This window comes from Chanos chanos, chromosome 1, assembly GCF_902362185.1.
Source record: "Chanos chanos chromosome 1, fChaCha1.1, whole genome shotgun sequence".
NCBI lineage: Eukaryota > Metazoa > Chordata > Actinopteri > Gonorynchiformes > Chanidae > Chanos > Chanos chanos.
In genome coordinates, this window is record NC_044495.1 from 53,254,895 (window position 1) to 53,281,850 (window position 26,956).

The 26,956-nt window shown below is 44.0% G+C and overlaps 3 protein-coding genes across 5 annotated transcripts in view; 1 reads left to right on the forward strand and 2 right to left on the reverse strand.

Moving 5' to 3' along the window:
* Positions 1 to 2,474: 2,474 nt before the first annotated feature.
* Positions 2,475 to 4,859, reverse strand: neflb (neurofilament light chain b). Its single transcript, XM_030779576.1, has 4 exons — positions 3,813 to 4,859; positions 3,433 to 3,557; positions 2,927 to 3,342; positions 2,475 to 2,740 (listed from the first exon to the last, which is right to left on the reverse strand). The coding sequence occupies exons 1-4, from the start codon at positions 4,857 to 4,859 to the stop codon at positions 2,475 to 2,477; spliced, it is 1,854 nt and encodes a 617-aa protein (XP_030635436.1).
* Positions 4,860 to 5,973: 1,114 nt separating this feature from the next.
* On the reverse strand, positions 5,974 to 10,623 carry asb6 (ankyrin repeat and SOCS box containing 6). 2 transcript variants are annotated; one of them, XM_030778348.1, is made up of 7 exons: positions 10,586 to 10,623; positions 9,703 to 9,842; positions 9,307 to 9,479; positions 8,158 to 8,264; positions 7,918 to 8,026; positions 7,458 to 7,544; positions 5,974 to 7,362 (listed from the first exon to the last, which is right to left on the reverse strand). In XM_030778348.1, exons 1-7 carry the CDS (start codon positions 10,619 to 10,621, stop codon positions 6,614 to 6,616), a joined length of 1,401 nt encoding a protein of 466 aa, XP_030634208.1. In that variant the 5' UTR covers positions 10,622 to 10,623; the 3' UTR covers positions 5,974 to 6,613. The 2 variants fall into 2 exon arrangements, with proteins under 2 accessions (XP_030634208.1, XP_030634215.1); XM_030778355.1 differs by having other exon boundaries at positions 10,560 to 10,586.
* Positions 10,624 to 12,785: 2,162 nt separating this feature from the next.
* LOC115808465 (breakpoint cluster region protein) overlaps positions 12,786 to 26,956 on the forward strand; it is a 35,288-nt gene continuing 21,117 nt past the window's right edge. For both annotated transcript variants that reach the window (XM_030769861.1, XM_030769870.1), the window contains exons 1-2: positions 12,786 to 13,271; positions 13,353 to 14,348. In XM_030769861.1, coding sequence (XP_030625721.1) covers positions 12,890 to 13,271; positions 13,353 to 14,348 — 1,378 coding nt within the window. In that variant the 5' untranslated portion in view covers positions 12,786 to 12,889. The remainder of the gene's footprint in view (positions 13,272 to 13,352; positions 14,349 to 26,956) is intronic.

A 26,956-nucleotide genomic window follows, 5' to 3' on the forward strand; every position in this document is an offset into this window, starting at 1 on the left:
AAACTCCAAAGAAGCAGCTTTTTTATGAATTAATACATTGTTATTTCAATCAGTGAAGATAAATATTATTTTTAATGTTTTCAAGGTATGACTTGATGCGCTTTGCTTTAAATAGCGTTTCTTCATACTCACAGAAAATTTCTGAATACGGTTTTCTCTTGGTTTCCATTTATGCGTCTGTATTTCATTATCCAAATCTATACAGTTATCATCCACAGTCTCTTTCTAATCCAGGTTCCTGCTTTTGTGACCCTCTCAGGCCATTGATGTGAACAATGCCTTTACCACACTAATGAGGACCACCAAGGATCATCAGATTCAATCCTGTTTCACATTTTTAATGCCTTAACAGTCACTAATAATAATAATAACAATAATAATATTTATTTAGAGCCCAATATCACTATTTATAGTCTCAAAGGGCTTTACATGTCTATAACAAAGTCAAATCAAAATTATATCATGCATAAGTTCGAGAAAATAGATAAATCTTTAGTTTTGTTTTAAAGGTATTGAGAGAGTTTGCCTCTCTAACTTCTTTAGGTAAACCATTCCAGAGGAAGTGAGAGCAGTAGGAAAAGGCTCGGTAGCCAGCGGACTTCTTTTTAACTCTTGGAATGACTAATAATCCGGAATCTTGAGAGTGCAGGGTGCGAGGTGGGTTATAGGGTGTAATTAAGTCAGACAGGTAGGAATGCGCAAGCCCAAGTAAAATTTTATGTTAATAAGAGGACCTTAAAATCTGTCCTTGCATGAATTGGGAGCCAATGAAGGGAAGCCAGGACAGGGCTAATGTGATCAAACTTCTTCGTTCTGGTCAGAATTCTAGCAGCAGCATTCTGGACCAGCTGAAGACTATTGGTACTAGATGCAGGCAGACCAGAGTAAAGAACATTGCAGTAATCGAGGCGAGACGTGACGAATGCGTGAACAATGGTTTCTGCATCAGCCCTACTTAGAAAGGGCCTAATTTTAGCAATGTTACGGAGGTGACAAAAGGCAATTTTGGTTGTGTTCTTGATATGAGTGACTAGCGAGAGACTAGAGTCAAAAATCACGCCAAGGTTTTTAGCTGAAGAGTTTTGAGAGATGATGCAGTTGTCAAAAGTTAGGGTAAGATCACTAAAAAGACGCTTATGCGTAGGGGGACCAATGACCAGCATTTCAACAGGTGACTCATCTAAATTTAAATGTGCTTGAGAAAACCACCTTTTAAGACCTGGTTATTTATTCGAGATTAAAGTTCACAATGTGTCGAAATTCAGTCCTCTGCCAGTTTTACACACCTTGCCCTCACTTCAGCATTTCAGTAGCTCAAGCTTATTGCTTAGCATTGCCTGACCAATCAAAGTTTAGTTTTCGGCCCCTCTGACACGCGTTTGTGCAATATTCATACATCGGGAAATGGACAAACATTTACATTTGCACATAGATGTGTCAATATGTACAGGAGAATCACGAGAGAAAGCACTGAACCCACAGATTACTGTGTATAACCACTCAAAGTCATACACTAATTATTGTAATTACTAATTATTCATTATTGCTGACAAGAGTCACTTTTGCCATTAGCATTATATGTACAATTAAAGTAACACATTTAAAATTGAATTCATCATTCTGCTATTCTCCATCCTGGACAAGGATTTCGATTCCAAACTCATAATAAGGAAAGATCTAATGATTGTGGTGCACTAAAACCTGCCGTGCTTGCTGGTCGGCTGTCTGGCTAATTGTGTAAGTTAATTGTGTTTTTGCTGAGAGTGGTGGGTAGAGAGACATTCTCAGGGACGCCACTTAAATGCATTGCAAATGTATCCCGTCCTCATTTTAAGCCCTACAGGAGCAGACCATATGGCAACCCCATTACACAGACTGACCGTCTTGAAGGGGAGTGCTCCCCATTGATTTGTTTTGCCATGAATAAATTCATTAAAGCCATGTTTAATGTAATAATGATTCCATACGGTCAGATCTACAAGAAAATGAAAAAGACCAGAAGAGAGAACAGCGTACTGAATGTAAGTAGTTTTCAACTTTTTATTTCAACACCATGGAAGTCTCTCAGACTATTCCATATAAGGCATTTTTGAATGATGTATTAAGCACACTTGTGTTGTCATAGGCAGTTTGTCACTTTTGAATTGGCTAGCTTGCTGACAGCATTAAATCATTTGAATTTATCTTTGCAATCAACAAACAAACATACAGTCACACACAGACTTTCTGCCAAGCACAGTAACAAGCCTTGTGACCATGCATACTCAATTCTGTCAGCACAAGTCACAGTTTACAGCACTTAAGCATTGTACGGTATTGCGTTCTCTGGATATTGTGGTTTTGCCCCAATAAACAGACTACATCGGTGTGAGATACAGTACCATGAGGTTACCAGTTAGCAGAGGTTGCTGGGAAATTGCTTTGTTATTTTCATTCATCCATTCGCTAGCACCTGGAATTTGAAGTTTGTCTGTCTACTTCTTCTCTGGTTTTGCTTTTTCAGCTTCAGCCTTTTTCTCTTCTTTTTCTTTTTCTTTTTCTTCTCCTTCACCCTTTTTGCCTTCATCCTCCTTTCCTCCTTCATCCTCTCCCCCTTCTTCAGCGTCGGCAGCTTCCCCCTCTTCTCCTTCCCCCTTTTCTTCGCCTCCCTCTTCGCTCTCCTTTCCTGCATCTTCTGCAGCCTCTTCCTCTTTTTTCTCTTCTTCCTCTCCCTCTGCCTCTCCCTCTCCCTCTCCCTCTTCTTCACCTGATAAAATAAGAAAACAAGCATATTATTCATGCACTATTTTTTTTTTAAAAAAACAACTAATTCTAGAGTAAATGTCACTGTAGAATTTCTCAAGAGTCAGATTAGTTAGTAGCTAGTTTTACTTTCCAGATTCAATTAAGATTTTAGTTTGTCAAACACGAAATCTGGCCCACTCACCTGCCTCTTCCTCCTTAGTCTCCTCCTCTTCCTCCTCTCCACCCTCCTCTCCCTTGTCTTCTTCTTCTCCCTCTTCTCCTTTCACTTCTTCCTCTTCCTCTTCCTCCTCTCCCTTCTCCTCTTCCTCTCCCTCCTCTTTCTTTTCTTCTGCTTCCTCTTCCTCTTCCTCCTCTTCTTTGGTTGGGCTTGCCTCTGCCTGTTGTGCCTGGCTGGCAGTTATCAGTTCATCTGATGATGAGGAATAAGTGATGAGGCGTGTGCCCAACAGGTAGGGGGCGCCAGAGCTCAGACTGGTCTGCACTGAGAACACGGGGCGGCCAAAGGACGGGGTGGCAGAGATGGAGGGGGAGAAAACGCTGGAAATTCCCCCAAGCCCTCCAACACTGAATCGAGTCTCCTCGCCTTCCAGAAGCTTCCTAAAAAGTTATAACATTGGAGTTAGCGCAGTGCGTGAAATGACGTGATATTTCATGTCTATCCCACAGAACAGTTTTTACTGGACCAACCTGTAGGCTGCAATTTCTATATCCAAGGCCATTTTAACATTGAGTAGGTCCTGATATTCTTTCAGATAACGAGCCATCTCACTCTTCATGTTTTGTAGCTCATTCTCCAGCTGAGCAATAGTATCCTGTGCACACAGTGCAATACAGGACACTCAGTGGGATACTCAACGATACCAAAAACATTATAGCCAACTTTTTCTTTTTGGATTTTAGGTAAACAATGTAAAGTATTTTAATTTATATTTATTTAAGCATCAGCATAGTATGTTTAGTGTGTCAGAACAAAATGGGAGAACTTTTTAACATGAAAACCAAGTGTTAGACTCTGTCACTGATCTTCAATCATGACAGGAGACCAGACCTGTAATACCCATACTGACCTGGAGGGCGGCGATCTCGGCACTCTGTTTCTCCTCTATTTCTTGCAGCTGTCTCTCGAGCGCCTGGTTCAGACCTTGGCACGCCTGGATTTCCAGGTCTCGCTCTTTCAGCAGTCGCCGGCACTCCAGGGCTTCATCTTTAGCGCTTCGAATGCCGTCAGTGTCACGGGCAGTGGTCTCAGCCATGGCGCTCACCTTGCCCCGGAACCAATCCTCAGCTGCCTGGATGTTCTGCTGGGCCAGCCTCTCGTACTGAGCCCGGATGTCCCGGAGTGCTGCTGACAGGTCCGGCTTGGTCACCTCCATCTCCACTGACACTTGGGCACTGTACTGAACCTGAGCTTGCAGTTCGGCTATCTCACCTTCATGGAGGCGCTTCAGGAAGGCCAGCTCATCCAATAGGTTCTCAGCTCTCTTCTCCAGCTCGGCACGGACTAGAGCCGCCTCTTCAGCCCCCCTCCTGGCGTCGGACAGCCGGCCCTCAGCCTCCTCACGACCCGCCATTTCGTCTTCGTAACGAGCCTGTAAGGCTCTCAGTGCCTCCTCCAGCCGCTGGCGTCTCTCCTGCGCCGCCTGTCGCTCGAGACGCGCCTCCTCCACGGCCGCCCGCAGGTCGCGCACCTCCTGCTCGTAGATCGTACGCAAGCGGGAGGGTTCGCTGTGCCTCTGGCGGAGAAGCAGGAGCTCGGTCTCCAGAGCCCGGTTCTGCAGCTCCAGACCATGAACCCGCTCGATAAAGCTGGCAAAGCGATCATTAAGATCCTGCAGCTGTGCCTTTTCCTGGGTACGCACTGCCTTGAATTCGGAGCTCACCTGGGAGGCCTGGCTCAGGTCCAGACCGGCAGGGGCGGAGAGCTGCAAGGAGCGGCTGGATATAACACGGGAAACCCCATGATGAGACGGCAGAGGAGCAGAGTAGGTGGAGTAGACAGAACGGGACCTGATGCCGCTGCCGCTGCCTCCGCCGTAGCCTCCGCTTCCACTGCGCACAAAAACTCTTCTCCGGTGAGTGGAGGGAAAGAACGGGTCGAAACCGACGGAGCTCATGGTTCCTGGAGAGAGAGAGAAAGAGAGAGAGAGAGACAGAGAGAGAGCAGTGGAGTGAGGTTCTGCAGTTCTGCAGTTCTGCACAGAGGTATCCGCAGCGACTGGCTTTTTATAGTGCGGGGAAAGACTCTGACGCAAGGCTTTTTTCTCTGACAGCAGGAATCAATAACGTCCCATCCAGACAGAGAGCAAGAGAGAGAGAGGGACAGAGACAGAGAGAGAGAGAGAGAGAGAGAGAGAGAGAGAGAGAGAGAGAGAAGGGAGGGGGGGAGGGTGAGAGAGGGCAGTGAGGACAGAAGATTTAAGACTGTACATTAAGAGGATGAGCATAATTTCTCTGTCAAGGCTTTTTCCACCACCGTGATCGCAGGTCAGCAAGTCCAATACATATGATTTTCTGCCATCCCAAAAAAAAAAAACAATATATACATATATATCTGTTGTCCTTCGCAGCTAGCGCCAGGACACTGCAGAGGAGCAATATAAGTGCATCTACTGCAGTAGTCCATTGCCTGTATTATGTTATGCCAGCAATGACAAAGCAGTATGCAAACCGGCTTCAAAAGAAGCGTTCAGAGCAGAGATTAGTTTGTACTCACATAAATATCATTTGAAATGTGTATTTCTGAGATTGTTACGATTTTACTGAGGCTTTTATTTTCTACAAGGCGCAGTATGAAGCTCACCGAAATTAAAATGCCACGCTTCAAAGCTTATGCCTCTCCAGTGGTTATTGTGAGCTATCGTAATATGCCCATTTACCAATTGCTGCTCTTGTCATAACTTCTGTGTCTTGAGAAATCGACCTAATCAGCTGAAAATAATGACACCAAATCAATTTTCACACAATTATGGGTTTAATTTCACAGAAATATATGAATGCATTTAACATCACGTACAGAGTGAATACAGATTAACAAACCCACTGTATTCACTTCATTTACCTGCGAATAGTGTGCTTGTGTGACAGCAAGCAATTATTTTGACATTGTACATCTGCACAGCCCATTTTCAGCTAATATGTAATATTGTGTAGGCAGTTCTCTTTGAATCTGATATGATTGACCTTTTAGACTTTTATGATATCCACAAAGTGACAGGACATATTTTCAAAATCACTAGTAACACCCAGTTTTTATTGGCATCTGGCACTGTGAGAAGACTATACCAATACTGACTTACGAAAGCACACTTAAACACAAGTAACGTGACATTGAAATTATGTCCTTTTTGGACCCAGCTCAACCTATTTTAGAATCATTTTACTTACACAGGTGAAAGGTGAAATTATATAAGGACATACTTGGTCTCACTGTTGTTTTCTAAGGCACCACTCTTCTTAATAGTTTCTTACACGCATCACTGATACAGTCAGCTTTTCATTTAAATCAAAAAATGTGTTGGACATACATCAAAACAAAAAAAATTGTGCACTGAGGGGCATATCCACCACACACAAGTTAATTAAGATAAATAACACAACGAAAAATCTCGGCAGTACAATTCACGTGCGGCAGTGTTAACGAATTTCGCTAGCTTAGAAATCCACATTGCTGTAAACATGAGAATACATACTATATACAAACACCTTTATTATTAAGGGCTGATATTACACAGTGGAAACCACGCCCATTGCATCCCTGTCTTGGTTGTCTGTCATTTTGGCAATTGACTTCAATATTATATAGAAAGAAGATTGGCACATACAACGTTCATGATTGCTAATGCTACAGCTAACGCTTTTCTGTGACTGGCTATGAGCGGAGGGTGTGGTGAGGTTTGAAAGTGTCCCACCCAGGCCTGTGAATGAGCTTATTTTCCGGGATCAGGTATTCTTTCAGTCTGTCGGGTAAAGGCAGGGAATTCACTTTGTCTTGCAGGGGCCAGGGCTGCAGGCAACGGCGAATGAACCCCCGGCAGAGGCAGCGTAACGGGAGCGGCCGCGTTTCCTGCTCCCTCAGCCTGGAGTGGAGCTCCAGCAGGGCTTGAGCACCGGGCCCCTGGTCGGACACGGGCAGCTCCAGGCAGGGAGGGAGGGGTGGCAGCACGGGGCAGCACAGCAGGGCCAGTTCCAGCAGCGCTTCGGCTTTGGCCAGGAGGTCGGCCGTTTCGCCCGCGTCGAGGTTCCCCGACAGAGTGGCGGCCAAACGGCGAAAGATGAGGCGGTGGCCGGTCCAGCAGGCGGCGCCGTGGCAGGAGCAGAAGAAAGAGGCTCCCCTCTGGAGGAGCAGGGCCGCGAGCGGGAAAAGAAGGTCGAAGAACTCCAAGCAGGTCTGAGTGAGAGACGGCTCGCCGTCCTCCTCCTCCTCCTCGTCTCCTTCCCCGGAGCACAGGCAGCAGCTGGGGTCAGCGCCGTGGCTGAGCAAAAGCTGCGCCACGCGGGTGCAGAAGTTCCCGATCTGGGCCGCGTCCTCCGGGCTGCCCTCTAGAGCCTCCTTCACCAAGAAGACCAACGAGGACACCGCCGTTTCACCGTCTTGCGTGGCGGCCTGAACATCCGCACCTGGGACGCGTAAACAAAACAGAGGTCAACATCGGGGACGGAGATTTCTTCATTAAATAAAAATGGATAAGGTATAAGGTTGTACAGTGCAGCACCTCTCTCTAAAAGCAACTGAATATTATCTGTGTTGTTCACTGTGAGTCCGTCGCTGCTGGCTAAAGCGTGGAGTAAGGCAGTTTTACCTACAAGGGACCAGAGACAACAAAATCAGCATGCGCCAGGTTGGCTTGCCGCCGCAAGCAAGAACATCCTGCCCAGTTTACAGTTTTGCTTGGCTGTTTTATTATCAGACGACAAGGAAAAAAAAAAATCGCTCTAAATCTGATACCTACCACTGGTATCAGTGTAATTCTACACCCCATGTAGAAATTTATTTTTATAGTCATTACCGAGGCATGGACTCCGCAATCCATTTAGAGTAATTCCAAATTATAGCTGGAGTTAGCAGCCTTCAGACCAATTCGCAGACTGACATCTGATAGCACTGCATTAGTTGGCATCAAACATTATCTACGGGGGCCCTAAATCATTTTGCTGTAGGTAGACTTAATGCACCATTCTTGTCTTTGGCGTTGACGTCAGCTCCCAGGTCCAAAAGCGCACGGAGGCACGGCACTCTGTCTGCCTCCTCGCTGGCGAGGTCCAAAGGGCTGCTCTCATGAATCTACGATGTGGTGTACAGGCAGAGGGTTAAAAACAAAACAAGACAAACGGTTATAACGTCAAGCCACGTTCAGAGAACCTGCTGAGATAACATCGTTTTTAAAATCCCGCTCTTCCTTCGTCTGCACCCACCCTGTCTCGTTTGTCGATTTCGGCGCCGCGTTCGACCAGCATCCGCACCATGCTCGGCCTGTTCCGCAGGACTGCGATATGCAGGGGGTTGTAGTATGACACAGGATCTGTGACAGATACAGATGAGGGGTCAGAATGTTTCACTCAGTCCTATGAATCTCTCACGTTCATGCAGGTCACAGGTAGTCATTAAACTGCTCATCCTGCCGCTAGATGAACTGCTGTGTAACTACTAGGGGTGTAACGGTACGTGTATTCATCCCGAACCGTGACGGTACGGATGTTACGATTCGGTGCGTGCGGTCGTACGGAGAATACGCGGTAGCCCCTGTATGCGAAGACTGATGACTGTAATGTGCAACCAGATTTCACAAGAGCAAGTCATTCATTTCACTCTCTCATAGTTGGTTTGTTCTCTTCTCTCTAAGATTTAGGATCCGATTGTGGTGCAAACATATGAGGACATAAGTTTTCAAGGCCCTTATGTCCTTGTTTACCAGTACATTGTAGTAAGAAGTAAACCACATTTCTTAATGAATAATGGATGGCAATGCTGGCTGTCAATAGCCAATGACTGGCTACATGCTGCTGTAGGTGACCATGTGCAGCTGTGACGTCACAAACACATGGAATTCAGAACAGGCTGGTGAAAGGCTTGTTTTCTTCACCTGGATAGTATGGCCATAGAAGGAGAATGCCTGTTTCCATACTTTGAAAAGTGTTTCCATAGCACATTCATCTCAGTGAATTCAAAAGGACAAGGAAATCGTGATTTCCATTCTATGGCACCTTTAATGCGCTACAGGCTGTACCAACTACTTCAAAGGGGGGCCATACGACACTAGGTGGAACAAACTTGCACTACTGTCTGTTCAAAATAAATGAAAGAAACCTAGCCTTGTGCATTCAGGGGGTTTTGTTGCTTTTTTTTTTCCCCGTTGTATCGAACTCGAACCAAACCGCGATGTCCAAACCATAGAGCGTGATCCGAACCGTGATTTCTGTGTACCGTTACATCCCTTCGTAACTACCCAGTCTTTCTATTTTTGAACATCATAAATGCAGTAAAATGAGGTCCCCAACAATAAACAGAGGTGCGCCGCCGCACCAGTTTTAATAAAATTTCAGTATCATGCGCTCGCTGCTCACCCTCAAAGTTTAGGTCTGCTCCATAGCGTAACAGCACCTCTCCTGCATTGACTAATCCTCGTTCAGCCACTTTGAACAGGGCGTAGCTTATGCCCTCTTCAAAGACAGAAGACTGAGACTCCTTCTCCAGTAGGTCAACCAGAGATCTGCACATGCCATCCTCACTTTCAATCCTGCCAATACGATAAGAGCAGTCTAAATATAAAGACATAACACTACATGAACATAAAGACATAACACTCCTGTAGAAATCACTCAGTCTTGTAATGGCCACGTCCAACAGTGAAAGTACATCAAATCAATCGTCCATTCAGAAAGGCCAATACAAGGGCCCATAGATATGAACATTCATTGCATGTAAATACGCATTAAATCCATCATTTCATATGTCTTCACCTGTCTTGAGTACTTTCTCCTTCCTCTGCCCCCACAACACACATCACAGCATCCACAAGAGGCTGATACTCGTAAACAATCCTCCGAAAGCCGTGTAAAAAAGGCATGGCCTCTTCTCTTTGTTCGACTCTCTCCTCACGCTAGAATACAGAGTAAAGTCCAAAAGAAAAGAAGAGAAAGGTATTTGGCAAATGTGAACCGTAACAAATGTTCAATAGGAAACGTGAGGCTAATATTCAAAAACTATAGCGCTGAATACAACGTTTACAGTAACTTACTGATATGAGTTCAAGCATAAACATGACGTGCTAATGTAAATAACTGATCAAATATACATCACAGCAGACACATTTAGCCAACAGCTGTGCGAATTACAAATACTGGATGCTCGTTCGTTGAAAAGAACTGCAAGTTATTAGACTCAGTCGCAGGAGGTAGGAGGTAATAATATTCGTTCAGTTTTAGGCAACGACTGACCACGCATCTACGTAGAGTCAGCCAGTACTAAACACTGTCCAAGGGCCGTGGTCACATTAGGTTCAATGAATACGCAGTCAAATTACCACACAAGTCAACCAAGCCACCCAATGATAAGTCTATGTATCTGACCCCGAGGACTCGAGCTGTATCTGATACTTTGAAACGTATGTTCGAAAGCATTGAGAGCGACTTGTTTGGCATGGGCAACAAGTCCAAATAAGCCGTTAGCCAGCTAGTTACTAGCTAGCTAGCTAACCAGTAAACAAGGTAAGAATGGTGAACACGTGTGATGTGCAAGGCCACAAAAGCAGACACGTTCTATTAATTTGACAGACTACATTAATCTTTAATTAAGTGAGTTTATTTCAAATGCTTACTTTCTATGACTGTCATTAAAACTCACCCACTGCAGCACTGACGGAAATAGATCCTCCCACATTTCTTCTCATCCTGCTCCGACGAAAGATCGATTTTTCAAAATATTAGTTCTTGTAGATTGACGGCCCCTTTGCTTAGGAGAAATTACGTACATAAATGCAGATTCTTCATAAATATCACTCTACTCAAATGAAGTTTGACAGCTTCCTACAAATCATCAAACAAATCAACAAAGTGCCAAACAAATTAATGCCATCATTAATTGTATATCCATCTTGGAACATGGCAAACATAAAGTGCATTGGCATTTCTCCTCTATTTTTACGTCGCCACGGTCAGTTAAAACACCCTAAGTTAACACATTAATCAAATACAGCCTACACATGATCTACATTTGACAAAATGATATCATAATTAGAGCCTATTTTTACCTGAGACACACGTATGCAATCTTCAGACATTACGGGATCACAATTTTAATATGCAAAAGCAGGACTCTTGATCCTCAGGTCCACTGGTATAGTTTATTTTTATATGGAGGGATAAAGGTGTGTGAAAGGTCAAAAGAGTTCAGTTATTTAATAAATTACATTTATTACAGAGAACATTTCACTGGCCGTATGTCTCATGTTATAAACAGTATCCATCATCATTCAACACAGTATCATTCAACACAGTATATTTATAGCGCACCAAAGGAAAGCCCTCTGTGAAGTTCTTGAACAATGAACTTTTATTGTGAAAAATGCTGTGTAATTCCTGGGTATTAGAGCCCACTTTGCCGAACCCTGGGTTACTGTCACTACAACTTTTTGAAGTTTGTCTGAATTTCATATTAACAATATATTCAAGCCATTTAAAACTAAGATTCATTCAGCCATGTCACTAAGTTACTAATGACAATCATATTATATATTGTACAGACCAGTTTTAGAAACTAGAGATGGGTCTACTGTAAGACACCGTCCTCATTCCTCATTCCTCACTCGCGGGTTCAGTTCATTTCAGGCTAAGCTTGCATGTGATATGAACGCTAGATGGAGACAAGTGAATATAACGAGCTGGGTTTGGTCTGTCACATTTAGACCTCAATTAGACTGCAATTACACTGTTCCGTGACGTGGTGTAGCTGAACATGGTGACACTGACATTGTGGAAAAATGCCCGCCACGTTTTGACAGACAACATACTCTGCATGAAACAAATGACAATTCTTAGCCTTTTTACTTTTTTTGTAAACTCTTTACATTGTGTGTGTAGGATATTCTGAGTGTATGAGTCTGCCTGTATGATTGTCCATTTAACACTGCTATTGTAAATGTGAGAGTACATCGTAATGATAAAGCAGACACATTTAAACGGGCCGAACTTTCTTTGACGCATTGTAGGGCAAGATCGCTTATGGGGAATAACATAAATAGAACTAAGGGTGAAACGACATACAATTACCGTAAACACACGTAGGACATTAAGCGACAGTCTAAGTGAGGTGGTTATTGTTTGCTATATTGTGTTATCATGTCATAAGATGACCCACTAGCAAAGGACTGTGTCTTTAAACTGGAATGGTCAGTGCAGTTACAATTAATCATATCCAGTCTGGTCCCTCCCTTTCCTGCAGCAACTCGGGAGAGCGAGTGAAAACACAGCAACCCATCTGCGGACTGCTTGTGCTTGTGGATATCTAGACTACAATACGAGCCAGCAGTCCGAGTAGACAATGGAATGATTATATGAAAAAAATCAGCATTATACTGGAATTGTTTACTTACTTATTTACAGAGCAATATGTGGACTCTTATGTAACTTCATCGTAAGCTACATAAGATTATTTATCAACACAAATCTATTATAAGATGATATGTCCTTTTCTGAATGAACAGTAGTTTCTACCCTGACAGAGGAGAAACGGGGAAAATATCATCTGAAGTTGCCGGACACATCACTCTTGAAAGTGGATCGTAACACGCGGATACAGATGTTCTCGTGGTCAAATGGATCTCTTACATTGGGGACTTAGCAGAGGTTTGCACGGCAGCCGCGGTCATGTAAGCGTGCAACAGTACCGATATTATTGTTTGAATTTCACATAGTGAGTAAACAGTCGTTGTCGAAAATTATCTAAAGCATTGTTTATTGCAGTTAGAAAACGAAATGTTGATATATGTCTCTGCGACAGTTTGTTAGATTGGGTTACAGATATGAAACTATATTTTTCATTTCTTTCTTCGTGGTGGAAAACAACTCGAATTTGAAGTGTCTCGTGTAGCAGACACACCTCCTTAACTTAATTTTTTAAAGTACGGTAGTAGTGGTACAGTGAGCGACAATGGTTGAACCTGTCGGTTTTGTGGAAGCTTGGAAAGCTCAGTTTCCTGACTGTAATCCCCCTGACATGGCTCTAAATTCGGTTGGGGAAATTGAGCAAGAACTCGAGAAATGCAAGACCTCCATCAAGAGACTGGAGATGGAAGTGAACAAAGAGCGTTTCAGGATGATCTACCTTCAAACACTCCTGGCTAAAGAGAGGAAGAGCTACGACCGTCAGAGATGGGGTTTTAAGAGGACCTCTCAGCTGAATGAAGAAGATCAACTCGCTCACATAGACCAGCAGCAGACCAGTGTGCAAAAACCTGTACCGGCTGAGAGAGGCAGGTGCCATCCGGCCAAACTGAGGCTCTCCACCAAGGCAAGTTCATCCCCAGATGAGGGTCTCGAACCTCATCTTTGTATGGGGGCACAGGAGGGTGAGGGAACAGACCAGGACAAGCACAAACATAGAGAGGAAGTAGATGGGGCATCCCCATCAAAGCAGAGGAGCATTGGGTCACCCCAGAGACCCTCGGCCAGCCGCGTGCTGCCGAACCACGAAGGAGAGGGAGCATCAGAATCTCCACCAAAAGAGAAAGCGAACATGGGGTTGGGGGTAGCTGCACTTAGGTCAAACTTTGAGCGTATAAAGAGAGCCAACTCACAACCGGCTGGCGAGGGAAAAGCCATCAGCGGTAAGCCTTTCTATGTGAACATGGAATACCACCACGAGAAAGGTCTGGTAAAGGTCAATGACAGAGAGGTCTCAGACAAGATCAGCAACCTGGGCAGTCAGGCTATGCAGATGGAACGTAAGAGATCTTTACACTCTGTCCCCGGTAATTTATCTGCCGCCATAGGGGAGGTGCGTAAACCAGAGCGTTCCGTCCACCGGGGTCGGTCCACGGACAGTAGCTGTAGTAATGACCGTGAATATGAGGACGCAGAACTGAACCCTCGTTTCCACAAGGACAGTGTGATGAGGGTCAATGGTGGGAAAGCTGAACCACAAAGACCACCACAGCAAAACTGGCGTCATTCAGAATGTCAGGCGTACACCACTGTTTATGTGGGAGGAATTATGGGAGACGGGGAGGACATGCACCTGACGTGGCCCAGGCGTTCGTACTCCCCAGGGAGCTTCGAAGATGGCTACACTCCAGACTGTAGCTCCAATGAAAACCTCACCTCCAGTGAGGAGGACTTCTCTTCCGGCCAGTCAAGCCATGTGTCTCCAAGTCCAACCGCCTACCGCATGTTCAGGGAGAAGAGTCGCTCGCCTTCCCAGAATTCACAGCAGTCCTTTGAGAGCAACAGTCCACCCACTCCTCAGTCCCAAAAAAGACTCAAGCAGCATGTGGTTCTCTCCGAGGCCGGCATTGGCGGGGTCCGTAAGGCTGGACAGATCTGGCCCAGTGATGGAAACTCCACCACCTCCAGCAGAACCTCACATGACAACAGTTACCATGGAGATCTTGGTAAGGCTGCATTCTTTGCAGTGTTTACTTTTACCATGTGTGGCTTTTTTTTTTTTTCTGAGTTTGCACTGAGGGCAAGTTTTGTTCGTTTTCCTACATAACATGAGGCAGTGAGAAATAATGAAAGGAATGCTTTAAGTAGGAATCACTGTATTAGTGAGAACTTTGTTTCTGTTCTTCATGGAGTCCAGCCCAGTTCTATTCATAGTCAGAGTATCCCATGAGTTACTGTCTTACTTTGCACAACAATAATGTCTATACGTTTCAATGCTATGAAAAGCTTATTAGCTCAAGGTGTTAACATTTCATGATATCATCTTTTTAAAATCTACTCTTCTTATGCAACCAATGCAGATCAATACAATTCTGCCTCTGTTTAAAGATTTTTTTTTAATTCTTTTGTCAACTGGATTTTCCAGTGTTACCTATTTTCACCATGCATTCTCTGCTTTTTTTTTTTTTGGCTGCCTTTCTCCTCTCTCATTCTCTCTGTTTGTTGGTGCTGGTCTGAAGATGTAACATTTGAGGCCACCGATCCCCCGAGGCACTCCGTCACTCTCACTCTGTCCGGCTGGAGCGCTTTTGTGTCAGCACAAATCAGCGTTGTTGTCCCAGCAAAGGGCTAATTAGCTTAAAAGGGTCATGTAGCATGATGAATTTAGGAGAGGCTCTTGGTTGGGGGTTGGGTTAGAAAAAACGACGTTCTTCACATGAGAGAAAGAGAGAAGATGAGTTGACTGAAGGTACAGTGTGTCACATGGTCTTTCCATCAGAATGACGGGCATCCGTGTTTTTGTGTTGGTTTGTTTGTGCATATGGAGGAGGACCACGTCTTTAACATTGCCTGTGTCAGCAGAACACAGTAATAACGTAGGAACGGTTTTCAGATGGTTGCATTGTATAGGATGTGGCTCTTACTGATATTTTTTTGTGAGGTGAAAAAGATTCTGTCACTCTGTCGAAATCATCAGCAGCAGCAGCAGAGTGGTTGCAATTTTTTATTTTTTTTTTTTTATCTTGAACGTTTTAATGTTTTTAACGTTTTAATGTTCATCTGATTTAGTATTCCTGACCTTTTCATAAAATATATGTTTCACAAACATCTCTCTAGGTGTGATTAATTAAACAGATGGGCAATTATCTAATAACACAAACAGCGTAGGTCAGAGGTGACAGAGTGTCAACACTGTTAATCCCCCACGCGCTGTAAAGGAAGCAGGAAATTAAGAATGACACTATCCTCTGACTTTTGGTTTCCATGACCACCGTCAAGGGACGGTAATATTCCTGTTTATTTCAGTCATAGAAAATTATGCTCTGCGACTAATTACACAGCATTTAGAAATAGTCAGCTCCCTCAGAAGAAGTCCATAGACAAAAGTCATATGGGTTCATTTGTCATTACTGGGCATAATTTGCATTCACGTTTATTAAATATACACATGGTGATTCTTTATTTGATTTCATATGACAGCTACAACTTATGAATAATACACATAATTAATGTCAAAGAACGGAAGTGGAAAGTTAATGAACAGTTGATCCACTGCTGACTATGTTAGTATAATTTTTCTCAGGGTGCACTGTCGTTTACAAGGCATATCTCACTGTGCGAGTGAGACTTATACTGTAACCCTATCTTGGAGGGTTTTTGTGTTGCTGATTCTTTAAGTACAGTCTAATTGAATGCAATTCAGATGTGTTATCTTTGGCTCTTATAGCAAAGATGAAGATCAGTGTTTCTCAGTGGGTTGTTAAATTATTGAGAAGCAGACGTCCTTTTTCTCTCAAATGTGACTGTGATGCTTTAGAGAGAACATTTTGCCACAGATCAGTCTGGGGCCCAGAATTACATAAGATGACACAGGCCAATCGCAAAGCCACATCCCTCGTGCCCGCTCTTCGCGGAACAATCTGGATAAGAGCAAGATCTCTCCCGAACGGGGGAACGAGCAAATCCTTGGAATTCGGTTAAAACATGCTTTTCTTTTTTTTTACCATTCTCTCCCGCTTACGTGACAATGCACAAAAAACATCGCCGTGGTTTCTTGTTGTTTTTTTTGTTTTTTGTTTTCCCCTTAATCCTGCAGTTTCACATGTACACTATAATCTGAGCGCTGACGGACTGATCTCTGATAGAAATGCAGCTGTAGATGGAATCCTGAGCTTTGCTTTGCTAGCAGAGGTCACGTTTTAACAGCCTTCAGACATACTATAGATGAGAGGGTCAGGAGGCAGGATGTTCTCCTTTGAACACATATGGAGCTCCTTCCTGTGGTGAGTGAGAAAGGAAACCTACAGGTAGCTGTGAAAAAAAGCAACGATTCTTCTGTTGTAGCTTACTCTTGTTTTTACTCCTTACATAAATGAGAGTTTTTATGGCGTGTTTAAATAGGTGGCATTCCTGTAAGTTCTTGGTCTACGTTACCTGTCGGTAACACGACCCGACAGTGCCAGACAAAAGAGCAGTGTGCGCGGTCCGCAGGTATTCGCTGAGTAAGCCCACGTGATGTCAGTTATCTGTGTTTTTGGTTAGGTAGCTTTTCACGTCTGTGGTTAGAGTGCTGGAATCAGATTTAGTACATAATACTCCTTAGTATTTTGCAATTCTGACCTGTACTGCCTCGCTCGCTGGCACCGCCCCCCATCCCCCCCTTACTAACTGTCGGTGGACTGTGAGGTGGAGTGTTTTGTCAAAAGAGGACAAGCCACCGTGTGAGGTTCCCACCTCTGTAGCAGTAACATCAGCAGACACAAACTATACACCGCAGATCAGCACCGAATACTGCAACAGGAGATTTGTGCCTTCATGACATCACAATGCCTCCGTTCTTATGGCCCACTGAGACTGGTGTAATGTCTTAAGAGATTTTTAATATAAGTGATACTTTAAACCCTTAAAACTCACCACACTTGTTTAATGTGGTGATTGAAATCGACTTTGGCTGCCAGATAACATTAGCGCTGTGAAGCTTTCTGCGCCTCCAGACATGACTGAGTGTTGGAGCTGTCCTCATCTATGAATAGTAGCGTAGTTATCGATACATAAAGGAGAGGCATGAGATGCTTTGTCTGGGCAGGCTACCAATCTCCCAGTGTTTTATTTTCAGTCTATTAATTTCACAGGGTTTTTTTTTATTATTATTATTTTTTTTAACACCGCTGTGAAAAGTTTTTTTTAAAAGTTTAGATGCCTTGTCGACCAAAGCCCCAGTTTCATGTGGCTTGATGGGGCCCAGAGCAAGTGGACAGGCAGAGTTAGCGAAGGAGACCAAACCAGGCAGCCATCCAGATGGCTTTTTTTTTTTTTTTTTACTGCCTGACTTTTTTTTTTCTTTTCTTTTTTTTTCATTGGACTGGCATGTTTTCCCTCTATCAAACGGGTGTTAAAAATGAGCTCTTGGGTGCAGACATTTCTGGCAGACTACCTCAAACAGTCCATGTTATTAACTCAAACAGTACTTTATTACTCTCCTCAGTCACCCAGAAGCCAGTGTGCTACTGCAAAAATGGACAACAGCTAAAGTTTACAGTGTTTTTCCATAAATACGTGTGGTTGAGATGACCCCTCCCATTCATTTTCTCACATAATCACAGGTTTGATGAGCCATATGGAGCCTGAATTTGAGCCCTCCTGAGATTTAACGAACTGAGCAGAACAGGTGTGAGGGCACTGCTGACTGGTTGGCTAATATTTGTCTCAGTGTACACAAACAGGCTTCCATTATTTCCCAGCAAAACAGTCAAATACCGTCTACATACACAAAAACGGAAGAGGCTGTGTTTATCGAACTGTGTCTCGGTAGAGAGGATGAGCGGGAAAAAGTACAAAGGAAAAAAAAAAAAAGGGGAAAAAAAAAAACATCATTAAAGTCATCACTTATCGCCTGTCGTTTTTTGTCTCATCATCAAAATTAAGTCTCTCTTTTTTTTTTTTTAACGAGCTGCTACGATGCCATTTGATTTAACGAATGTTTAAACATCAAACACGCATGTCTCAGAACATCAAATACACAGCACATGCTCATTAAACTCCAGAGCAGCAAGCGTTGGGAAACATTTGTGATTAATTTGCTTTCCACCCCACCCCCCCCCCCCCCCCCCCCACACACACACACACACACACACACCCCACACACCCCCCCCCCACGCCCGCCAGCTTCTTAGTTGTCATGTGGTCTGGTTAAGTCGTGTAGCCTCAGACACACAAACATTTGCTCACCTCTGGTGTAATGAACTAAGCAACGCTAACCGTTTTTCTTTTGACCGGGATGTATGTCACCTGTTGTCCTGAGAATAAGGACACTGTAAAGAACTAAAAAATGAGGCTGGGAGAAGGGCCAGCTGGCCGGGGAAGAAAGGATCCGTCACAGCCAGCTGCAGAAGACAGAGCCGACAGACAAAACGCTCTGTCCTTTTGTCACTTATTAGGAAGGGCTCCTCTCTCTGAGTCACACAGACACAAATACATGTTTGTTGTTTTGTATTCCGGCATGTTATTACAGATGTTGGGAGAACTTGGGAGTTCTCAGGCACTCTTATTCATGTCCCAATTAGAGCGGCATTTAAGTCGGGATCGAGGGGCTTTTTTCCTGCGTTACGCATCAGAGACGTTAGAAAATCATTTTGAGCTTTTACATAAACAAGCCATTGCGCAGTCAAAAGGTTGTTTAAAAACTAAACGAATTAAAGTCTAAATTGACGTTGATTTATGCTTTGTCCGAAAGAGGAAATGCGTAAGAGGTGGGGTTTTTTTTTTTTACCCATTGTAAATACAGTGTTGTGAGCCATCACCGTGACGCAAGAGAAACAGAAAATTGTAGTTATCAGCTCGTCTAATGGGCTGTCTTCGTGCACGCTGAGTGTCATCCGATGCTACTCGAGCAGCACAACGTGGTGGTAATTACAGACTGAGACTGCATGTTGACAAGAGCTGCAAAAGCATACTGTGTGTCAAGAGTAAACACACACTGTCATCCAAAAAGACTATGGTGATGTGTACCTATCAAAGAACAGAAGGATACTGACTTGACTGATGTGTTTGATCTGAAGTATCTAGTCTGTTAAACATGAACGTAATCCCGTCGATTTAGTGTAGGAGACGTCTCATCCAAAAACATCTGTCACTGAGAAGAGAGTCTTGTCTAGGCGCTGTTTCTCTCCTCTCAGCTGTTTGTCCTACTGTTTTCTGTTTGTTTTGGGGGTTTTTTTTTGTCTGATTTTTGTTGTTGGAAGTTGCTACATTATTCTAGAACGTTCCTGCTGTGAGGTTGTAGAAATTCTCCAGCATTACCTGGAAGACTATTTTGCCTGAAACAGATTTAAAATGAATATTCGTACTGAAACTGTACCTATCCCTCTCTACCCATTTAATCTGTCAGGGCTGTTCTTTTCATTTTTTATATGTACCTGTGTAAACTGGCATGTTTTGACTGGAGAGCGCTTCCACACGAAGAAGGGAAAGTTCATTTTATTACTTTACTGTCTGTCCTGTAGCTTAGCTGATAGTCCCTGGGTAGTGTAACCTCCCTGTCCTAATTTTGAACCAGTCATATGCAAATGGCTATGTCCCATGTCTCAGCTGTAAACCCCCTCTAGCCATGAAACCTACCCGCCCTAATTTTCTACCTGTCCTGGGGGCTTGTCTCTTCTCCCTGATACCCGCATCTGTCCTACTTTGATTCTCATCGGCTGCTCATCCCCCACCCAAACACCCATGTGTTGTGAGCAGCCACCTCTTTGAGCAGTGCTTCTCTAAAGTGGCTCTTAATCCTAAAGGTAATTTTTAACAGTGTCCATTCTACACCCCTTCCATTCCATCTCCTTCTGCCCCCTCCCCTCTCTCATGTCCCTAATTTCCCTTCAGGCTTACCCCTGCCTCCCCTGCGTAAGTTGAATGGAGCCCCTGTGTTGTTGGTCCTGCCTACTGTTTATGGAATGTCCCAGCTGCTTGTAGAGTGTGGTTTTGGAACACAGCTAATGTTAAGTGCCCCCATGAATTCACCTCTGTGCACATGGACTTCTGACCCATGGAGTGTGTGTCGAGATGCTTGGTAAGCGTAGTCTCGAGGGAGTACTCAGTCACTGATATGACCTGGACCTTCTCAGACTGAAGATTGATGGCTCAAAATGACATACCAATGCCCTAAGTGTGAATGCCAGTAAAAACCAATATGATCATTTACTCAAAGTTAAAAGTCTAACTGTACTTCTTAGTCTATAGCAATAAGACATAGGATGTCATGATCATGTGACCCAGTTGTGGTTATAGTGACTCGCATGAACTTTGATTCATGCACTATATGCGACTTTTGTGTTCTTTCTCTTTCTCTTTCTCTCTCTCTCTCTCGCTGTCTCTGTCTTTCTCTCTCTCTGTCTTTGTATCCTGTGTGTGCGCGCGTGCGTGCATATTTGCAGATGTGTGTGTATGAGTGTATGATCTGGAGGATGCAGACTGGAGCAATTATTAAGCTTTGATATTCCCTGCCACAGGCTGTACCCCTGTGACCACTCTGTGCTATTTAAACTGGCTAATGAGTAGTTTTACCAGCCGTCGTGTCCCTGATCTCCGCCACTTACAAAAACGGGCTCCCCTCAGCAGAACCGTCACAATAACTGACACTGGTTTCAAAAGCCTGTCAGCGGGTCTCACCCCGCCCACAGCGTTGGCAGACCCCAAAACCTTCCTCCGATGCCCCATCCAGCAAAAAACAGACCCAAGCAGAACGAGATGATGTTGTGACGGTGGCAAAGAAATAGTGGCCGCCTGCCAAACCGCCGAGCAGAACGTCTGGGCAGTAACAGATGTGCTCTTCTCATCCAGCCGCGGAGCCACCCACTCCCGGGGCTTGAGTGTTCGGTTTAATATGATGTATACACCAGGATCTGTCAAGGCCGGCACAAAAAAGACAATATGAAGAAGTCCAGCTGTGAGGGCTGGGGCCCAGAGACTGTTCCAATCTCACACTCGTGTTGTGAAATATGACTAGCTGTTCTTTCTTCAGTCATAGAGAACAATGAACACCACTATGGGTTTTTTTTTTAATTTGGGGGGGGGGGGGGGGGGGGGGGGGGGGGGGTTGATGAGTTGGTATGATGAGTTTTAGCTCTTAAAAGCTTAGAACACCTCTTAGGGTCAAGCTAACCGTACACTAATGGGTTTGTTGAAAAGTAGGTATAGATATGGAGAATTATAGTCTCACCCTGTAAAGTTTAGTAGCCTAATTTTCAAGCGTTTAGCCTACATTGCATGTGCTTGGGCCTTTGAACATATGCCACTGCACATTTTAGGGTATAAACGGAAAGCATTTTAATGCCACAACTAAGCCTTTTCTCTTTTGAGAGCACTTATAATATCTGACCAGATTTAATGTAGATTTTAAAAAGAATGTCGATTAGGCGCAAATGCTACTTTAATGGATATTTAAATAGAGGTAACGGGTCTTTGAGATTTACTGAATAGATTACTGTATCTGTGCCAAATCTAATTTTTTTTTTTTTATTTTTACAGTCAGACAGTTGATGTGGATTGGCGCTGGTTTGTCTGTAGTCGCCAGAAAATAGGCAAACACCAAGATTTTATATCTGGCTTCCTACTTAGACCCATTACCGCTTCTGTTTGCATGACCAAAACCTCCTCATAGACCAAGCAGCCAAAGAGCTCATTGATTTAGCAGAGCCTTGGAGAGGAACAAATCCTTTTAACACCATGCTGGTGTCTTTCCACTTTCAGGGGGCATCTGAGAAAAATCGATAAGTGTGGAGGCCAGGAGGTTGAAGGAGGGTCCTGTTGGTAATGTCCCTATGTGGCCTGTTCAAATCACAGAGAGGTGTATTTCTGGATCCCTAATGTCACTCTCACTTTTGTTTCATTCCAACAAGGTCGAGTCAATATTTGTTCAAATGGACACTGTTTTGACTTCGAAAGGATCAATTTTCACATTGCTCTTTTTAGCGCCTGATTGGATTTGAAATGACTGTGATGCTGGAGTGGTGGAAATGAATATTAAAAAAAATAACGGTTACACTGTTACTCAAATAATCGTACAGTTCATCTCCTTCATCTCAGTTGTCCAAGATGCAGGTCTGTTGTGGGGTAACGGTCTGGTAAAAGATTGCATATCTTATATGGAGACAAAGTACTTTGAGATAAATACATACAATGCCTTCAGGATAAAAAAGGAGAAAAGTGGTCTTTTCGACCCTCCGTATCTCCAAGACGATCTCACAACTGCCGCGCTGGGCTTGAAAAACATCCCAAGCTTGGAATTTCTCACACGCTTTTAAAAACAGTATAATTGTATGCTTATCAACAGGAGTCTAGAAACCTGTCATAGAGCCATGTGGGGTTCTCCACGAAGAAGGGGTCTCCAGGGACTGAAGGGATTAAAACCGCTAATTTTTCAACTTCTTCTGTCTCTGAGATACCCACCCGCAAATAAGGCTTATAAAGAAAACCGCTTCAGGAGTGCCTCAGGTCTCAGGTGGATTTTCTGTTTAGATAAGTTGTCATGACAGTGCCAATCAGAGAGGGTTCGAAGGGCTCGCTGTCCAGTTTAGATGACTTTCCAGGCAAGGAATCCCCTCAGTCCGACAGACACGACATCCTAAAATACCCCGCATAGATATAAGCGGCCACCCAGTGTGCTGGCATGCTCTCCTGAATGTGCGGAGAAGGAAGGAGAGCTGGCCTGCCACAGTGGAATCTTTAGCAGTGCAAGGGTATTTAGGCCCTGAGGAATTCCGAGGTCCCGGGAGCTCAGACAACTTACACTCCCCTCATATTTACCTGGCATCGCTGGGACGCTGAGTATGAAGACTGGTGCCTGCCTGGAATGTCGGGGTCACGTTATAATAAACGACCTGTCATACCTACATGCCATTTCAGTGTGGCCACTAAAATAGATTACCACCTAAGTGCTGATGGAGGTGAAAACAACCCACATTACCCTGGTGTTCCTAATGTGTGTGTGTGTGTGTGTGTGTGTGTGTGTGTGTGTGTGTGTGTGTATGCATGTGTGTGTGTGTGTGTGTGTGTGTGTGTGTGTGTGTGTGTGTGTGCCAGCTTAAATGCCTCATGTGGACCACAGAGCAGTTACAGCACGACCATACTTTGTCTGTCACAGTTGGCTTGATTTGTTTTGTTTGCTTTTGCATTGAGCCTGAATAGGGAACGGCGACGCCCTGGCTGATCTCTGTACCTTTAAAGGAGAAGCTTATTTTTCACAGCAGGATTAGAGCACAAGTATAAAGACCTGTACAGCTGTAGGTGTCATGTTTATAATGTGAGTCCAATACAGTCAGACAGAGGACTGGTAAAGATGAAAAGTCCATTACTGCTCAGATTAGCTGTTCCAAAATTGGTATTTCCTGTACTGGAATTGGAAAATAAGATATACTGAACAGATCAAAATAGCGCATTTTTTATTTAGATTCTCATGTATTCGTTACTATTCGTTCAGTTTGTAGTTTGAGAATTAGGGAGGCAAAAAAAAAAAAAAAAATCACTATGACAACAGTTTATCTGGATTTGAATACCTACTGGAAGACCACTGTGATTTGCACTGGAGGTTTGCTTCCCTGTGAGATTGAGTGGTGTTGATTGTGTGTTGCTCTCTGACAGAATGCCATAAACAGGAAGTGGAGCTCTAATCAGAAATAGTCAGCAGGTCTCCAGTCACTGTCAGTTCAATGAAGAGCCTTTTCCTGTGCTCTATTTTTATAGCCCCACTTCTGGGAAAAACACAGAATGGGTACTTATCGATAACACATTGTTACAAGGTGCTTAGGAACTTTTCGTACGCACACATGTACACACGCACACACACACACACGCAGACACACGCAAACAAACAAATCGTGGGAGTGTCCCTAAAATGACTTGGTCGCGTGACAAATATTCGTGCTGATGTTCTCTTGCTCTGCTGCAGTTTGCGGAGCTCTCCGCAGCTTCGCCCTGCCTTTTCTGGGCCCTCTCACTCTCGGGCATTGCCGTCCATGTCGGCGCACAATTAATCTTACGTCACTAATGACATCGTCGTGACATCATCCGTTAAATCTCTCTCAGATTATCAGATTAGAGAGAGGGTCCGATTTTGAAGTTGCAGCACTCGGAGATAGTTCCCTTATTCCCCTTCTTGGGGAATCTGTCTAGAAGTGGTGATGTAATTAGGTTAAACTGTTTAATGTACTTAGTGTGTGTGTGTCTGTGTGTGTGTGTGTGTGTGTGTCTGTCTGTCTGTCTGTTTTGGTAGCCTGCTCCATGTGTATGATTGGTTTTATAAACACAAATGTGAATTATTATTTGTGTTGTAAACTGATTGTCCCGGTTAGATTTGTATTTGTGTGTGTTTGTGTGTGTGTGTGTGTGAGAGAGAGAGAGAGAGAGAGAGACAGACAGACAGAGTGAGAGTAGGTTTATTGCTACTGTCATTTTAACATTTCTTAGGCTGATCCAGAGAGGGACTGTTCACACACACACACACATCTGTCATTTTCCACTTTCCACTGCCACAGGATAATATCCAGACAGAGATTAGTATGATATGAAAGGGTGAGAAGGAGAGAGGGAGAGAGAGAGAGAGCGAGAGAGAGAGCGAGAGAGAGGAGGGGGTCAAACACTTTTACGTTTCCATGGTCTTTTCGATGCTTGGCGTGTGCTCCTTTATAAGTGTCTTAATCAGCTTTTGTGTGGAGCAGCATAATATGGTCTTGTCTCTTTGGATCTATTTGCTCTATGCTGTTGTCCTTGTACCTGCTGTAATCTTCTCTCTGGCTGGTGATTGTGTGGTTTGTTTAACAAACCAAAGCAGTTCCCATTTTAAAATTGTCTGTGGCACAGAGGCAAAAGCTCAGCTAGGCTACTATTTTCACTACGGCCCAACCATATCCTGGCCTTCAGTCCATAGCTGCAGGCATCAGTATGTAATGTTCCATAATATTGTCTATTATATTATAGTTTATATTATGTATAATGTTATGGATTCCACACTGTATTGCACATTTAAAACAGTTTTGGACTTCGTGGATGATGAAGAAGAGGAGGGTTAGGATGTAGGATTTGCAGGGTCATTCTTCAAGCGTCCAATCAGATTGAAGCATTCGGTTCTTTCAGTGTGAGAGCTCAGACAGGATTAGAGAGTTAAAACAGAGGGAGAATACAGGAAAATGTTATTAAAGCACCATACATGGATTACATGTGTATGTATCAAAAGACTTCAATCCTAGTATTATGGTAGCCATTCATCTGCAGTGAGTGTGCATGTGTGTGAGTGTAAATGAATCAAAACGCTATAATTCTAGCATTATGGTAGCTATTCATTTGCAAAAAATCTATGCATGTGTATGTATGCACTTAAGGCTATGCATGTGACTATATTTGTATATATGGATGTATGTGTGTGTGTGTGTGTGTGTGTGTGTGTGTGAGAGTGTGCACACACAAGTGTCTGTGAAGGCACGCGTGCGTGTGTGTGGGCACATGTGTGTGCGTGTTCGTGTTTGTGTGAATGCACGTATGTGTGTGTTTGTGTGTGTGGGTGTGTGTGTGCGTGTGAGTCTACATGGGTTCATGTGTCTACTCTCGTCGTGTGTGTGTGTGTGTGTGAGCATCATATCTGAGGGATGACCTTATCCATGGCCATTTCCCGTGGAAAGCTGATGGATGGCTAGAAAATCCTGGCCAGACCTCAATGCACACTTCCTCAGCTATATACGATCAGGATGACCTGCAGGTCTTTTCCAATTCACCAACCTCGTCTGACAGGATGCTCACGTCAATTAGCAGGATTCATATTTTCAGCCAACCAAACCCATTTGTCACTGGCCCTACCCCTCTGTCTGTCCGACCTGTGTTACCATACCATCGGCAGCCTAGTGCTTAGGAGCCAACCAGTTTAAATTTTGAGTTGGGTTCTGCATTGTATATCTTGAGGGATATATCAGTAACCAGTTAGTCCTTTGTAGGTGTAGTTTGCAGTTCGTGTATGATGTAGCCGTTGTCACCTTTACTTCTGATTTTTCTGTGTCGTGACTGTTACTGTTGTCTTTTTAGTCGTATATTTGTACCCCAAAGATAACTGATTATCTGAAATAATAAACCTTGCTCTGTAGCCTCCCTGTGTCTAGAGCCAGAATGGCCCCTGCTCCATGTGAGAGGAAGTGTTGTTCTCGATTCTCTGCTGTGATTGGTTAATCACACCGGACCACAGACTGCCCTTTGGCTTGTCTTTTCCTCTTGTATTCAGACTGTGCCATAACTGACAGCCATCTATTCCTTTTGGAGCAAACTTTCCCTCTCTCTCTCTCTCTTTCTCTCTCTCTCTCTCTCTCTCTCTCTCATTCCCTGTTTGTTCAGGCTCTGTGTACTCTTTCTCTCTCTGCCAGGCCACTCAGCAGGGCTGATTCCATGCTTCCGGAATCCTCTCTTTCCTGTTTGCCTCACAGAGAGGTGATTTAGCCCCAGTCTTCCGAACACTGCCCACTGTTATTGTCCTGTTATGCAGTCACAAGGGCAAAGCAAGTCCAAGCTTAAGTTCAGCAGGACAGTTATCACTATTGTAAGCTTTTTGCTGCTTTGGTTGAAGAACGCTGACCACAAGGCAAACTGA

Bases quoted from the DNA above. Each gene is read 5' to 3' on its own strand.
- asb6 (XM_030778348.1), bottom strand. From the start codon at position 10,621: ATGTGGGAGGATCTATTTCCGTCAGTGCTGCAGTGG. The intron at 9,480-9,702 runs GTGAAGACATAT...TCGTATTGGCAG, and splicing joins GGAGAAAGTACTCAAGACAG to GATTGAAAGTGAGGATGGCA. The intron at 7,545-7,917 runs GTGCATTAAGTC...GGTCCCTTGTAG, and splicing joins CAACGCCAAAGACAAGAATG to GTAAAACTGCCTTACTCCAC.
- neflb (XM_030779576.1), bottom strand. From the start codon at position 4,859: ATGAGCTCCGTCGGTTTCGACCCGTTCTTTCCCTCCACTCACCGGAGA. The intron at 3,558-3,812 runs GTCAGTATGGGT...CTGTGTGCACAG, and splicing joins CCGAGATCGCCGCCCTCCAG to GATACTATTGCTCAGCTGGA. The intron at 3,343-3,432 runs GTTGGTCCAGTA...ATAACTTTTTAG, and splicing joins ATAGAAATTGCAGCCTACAG to GAAGCTTCTGGAAGGCGAGG.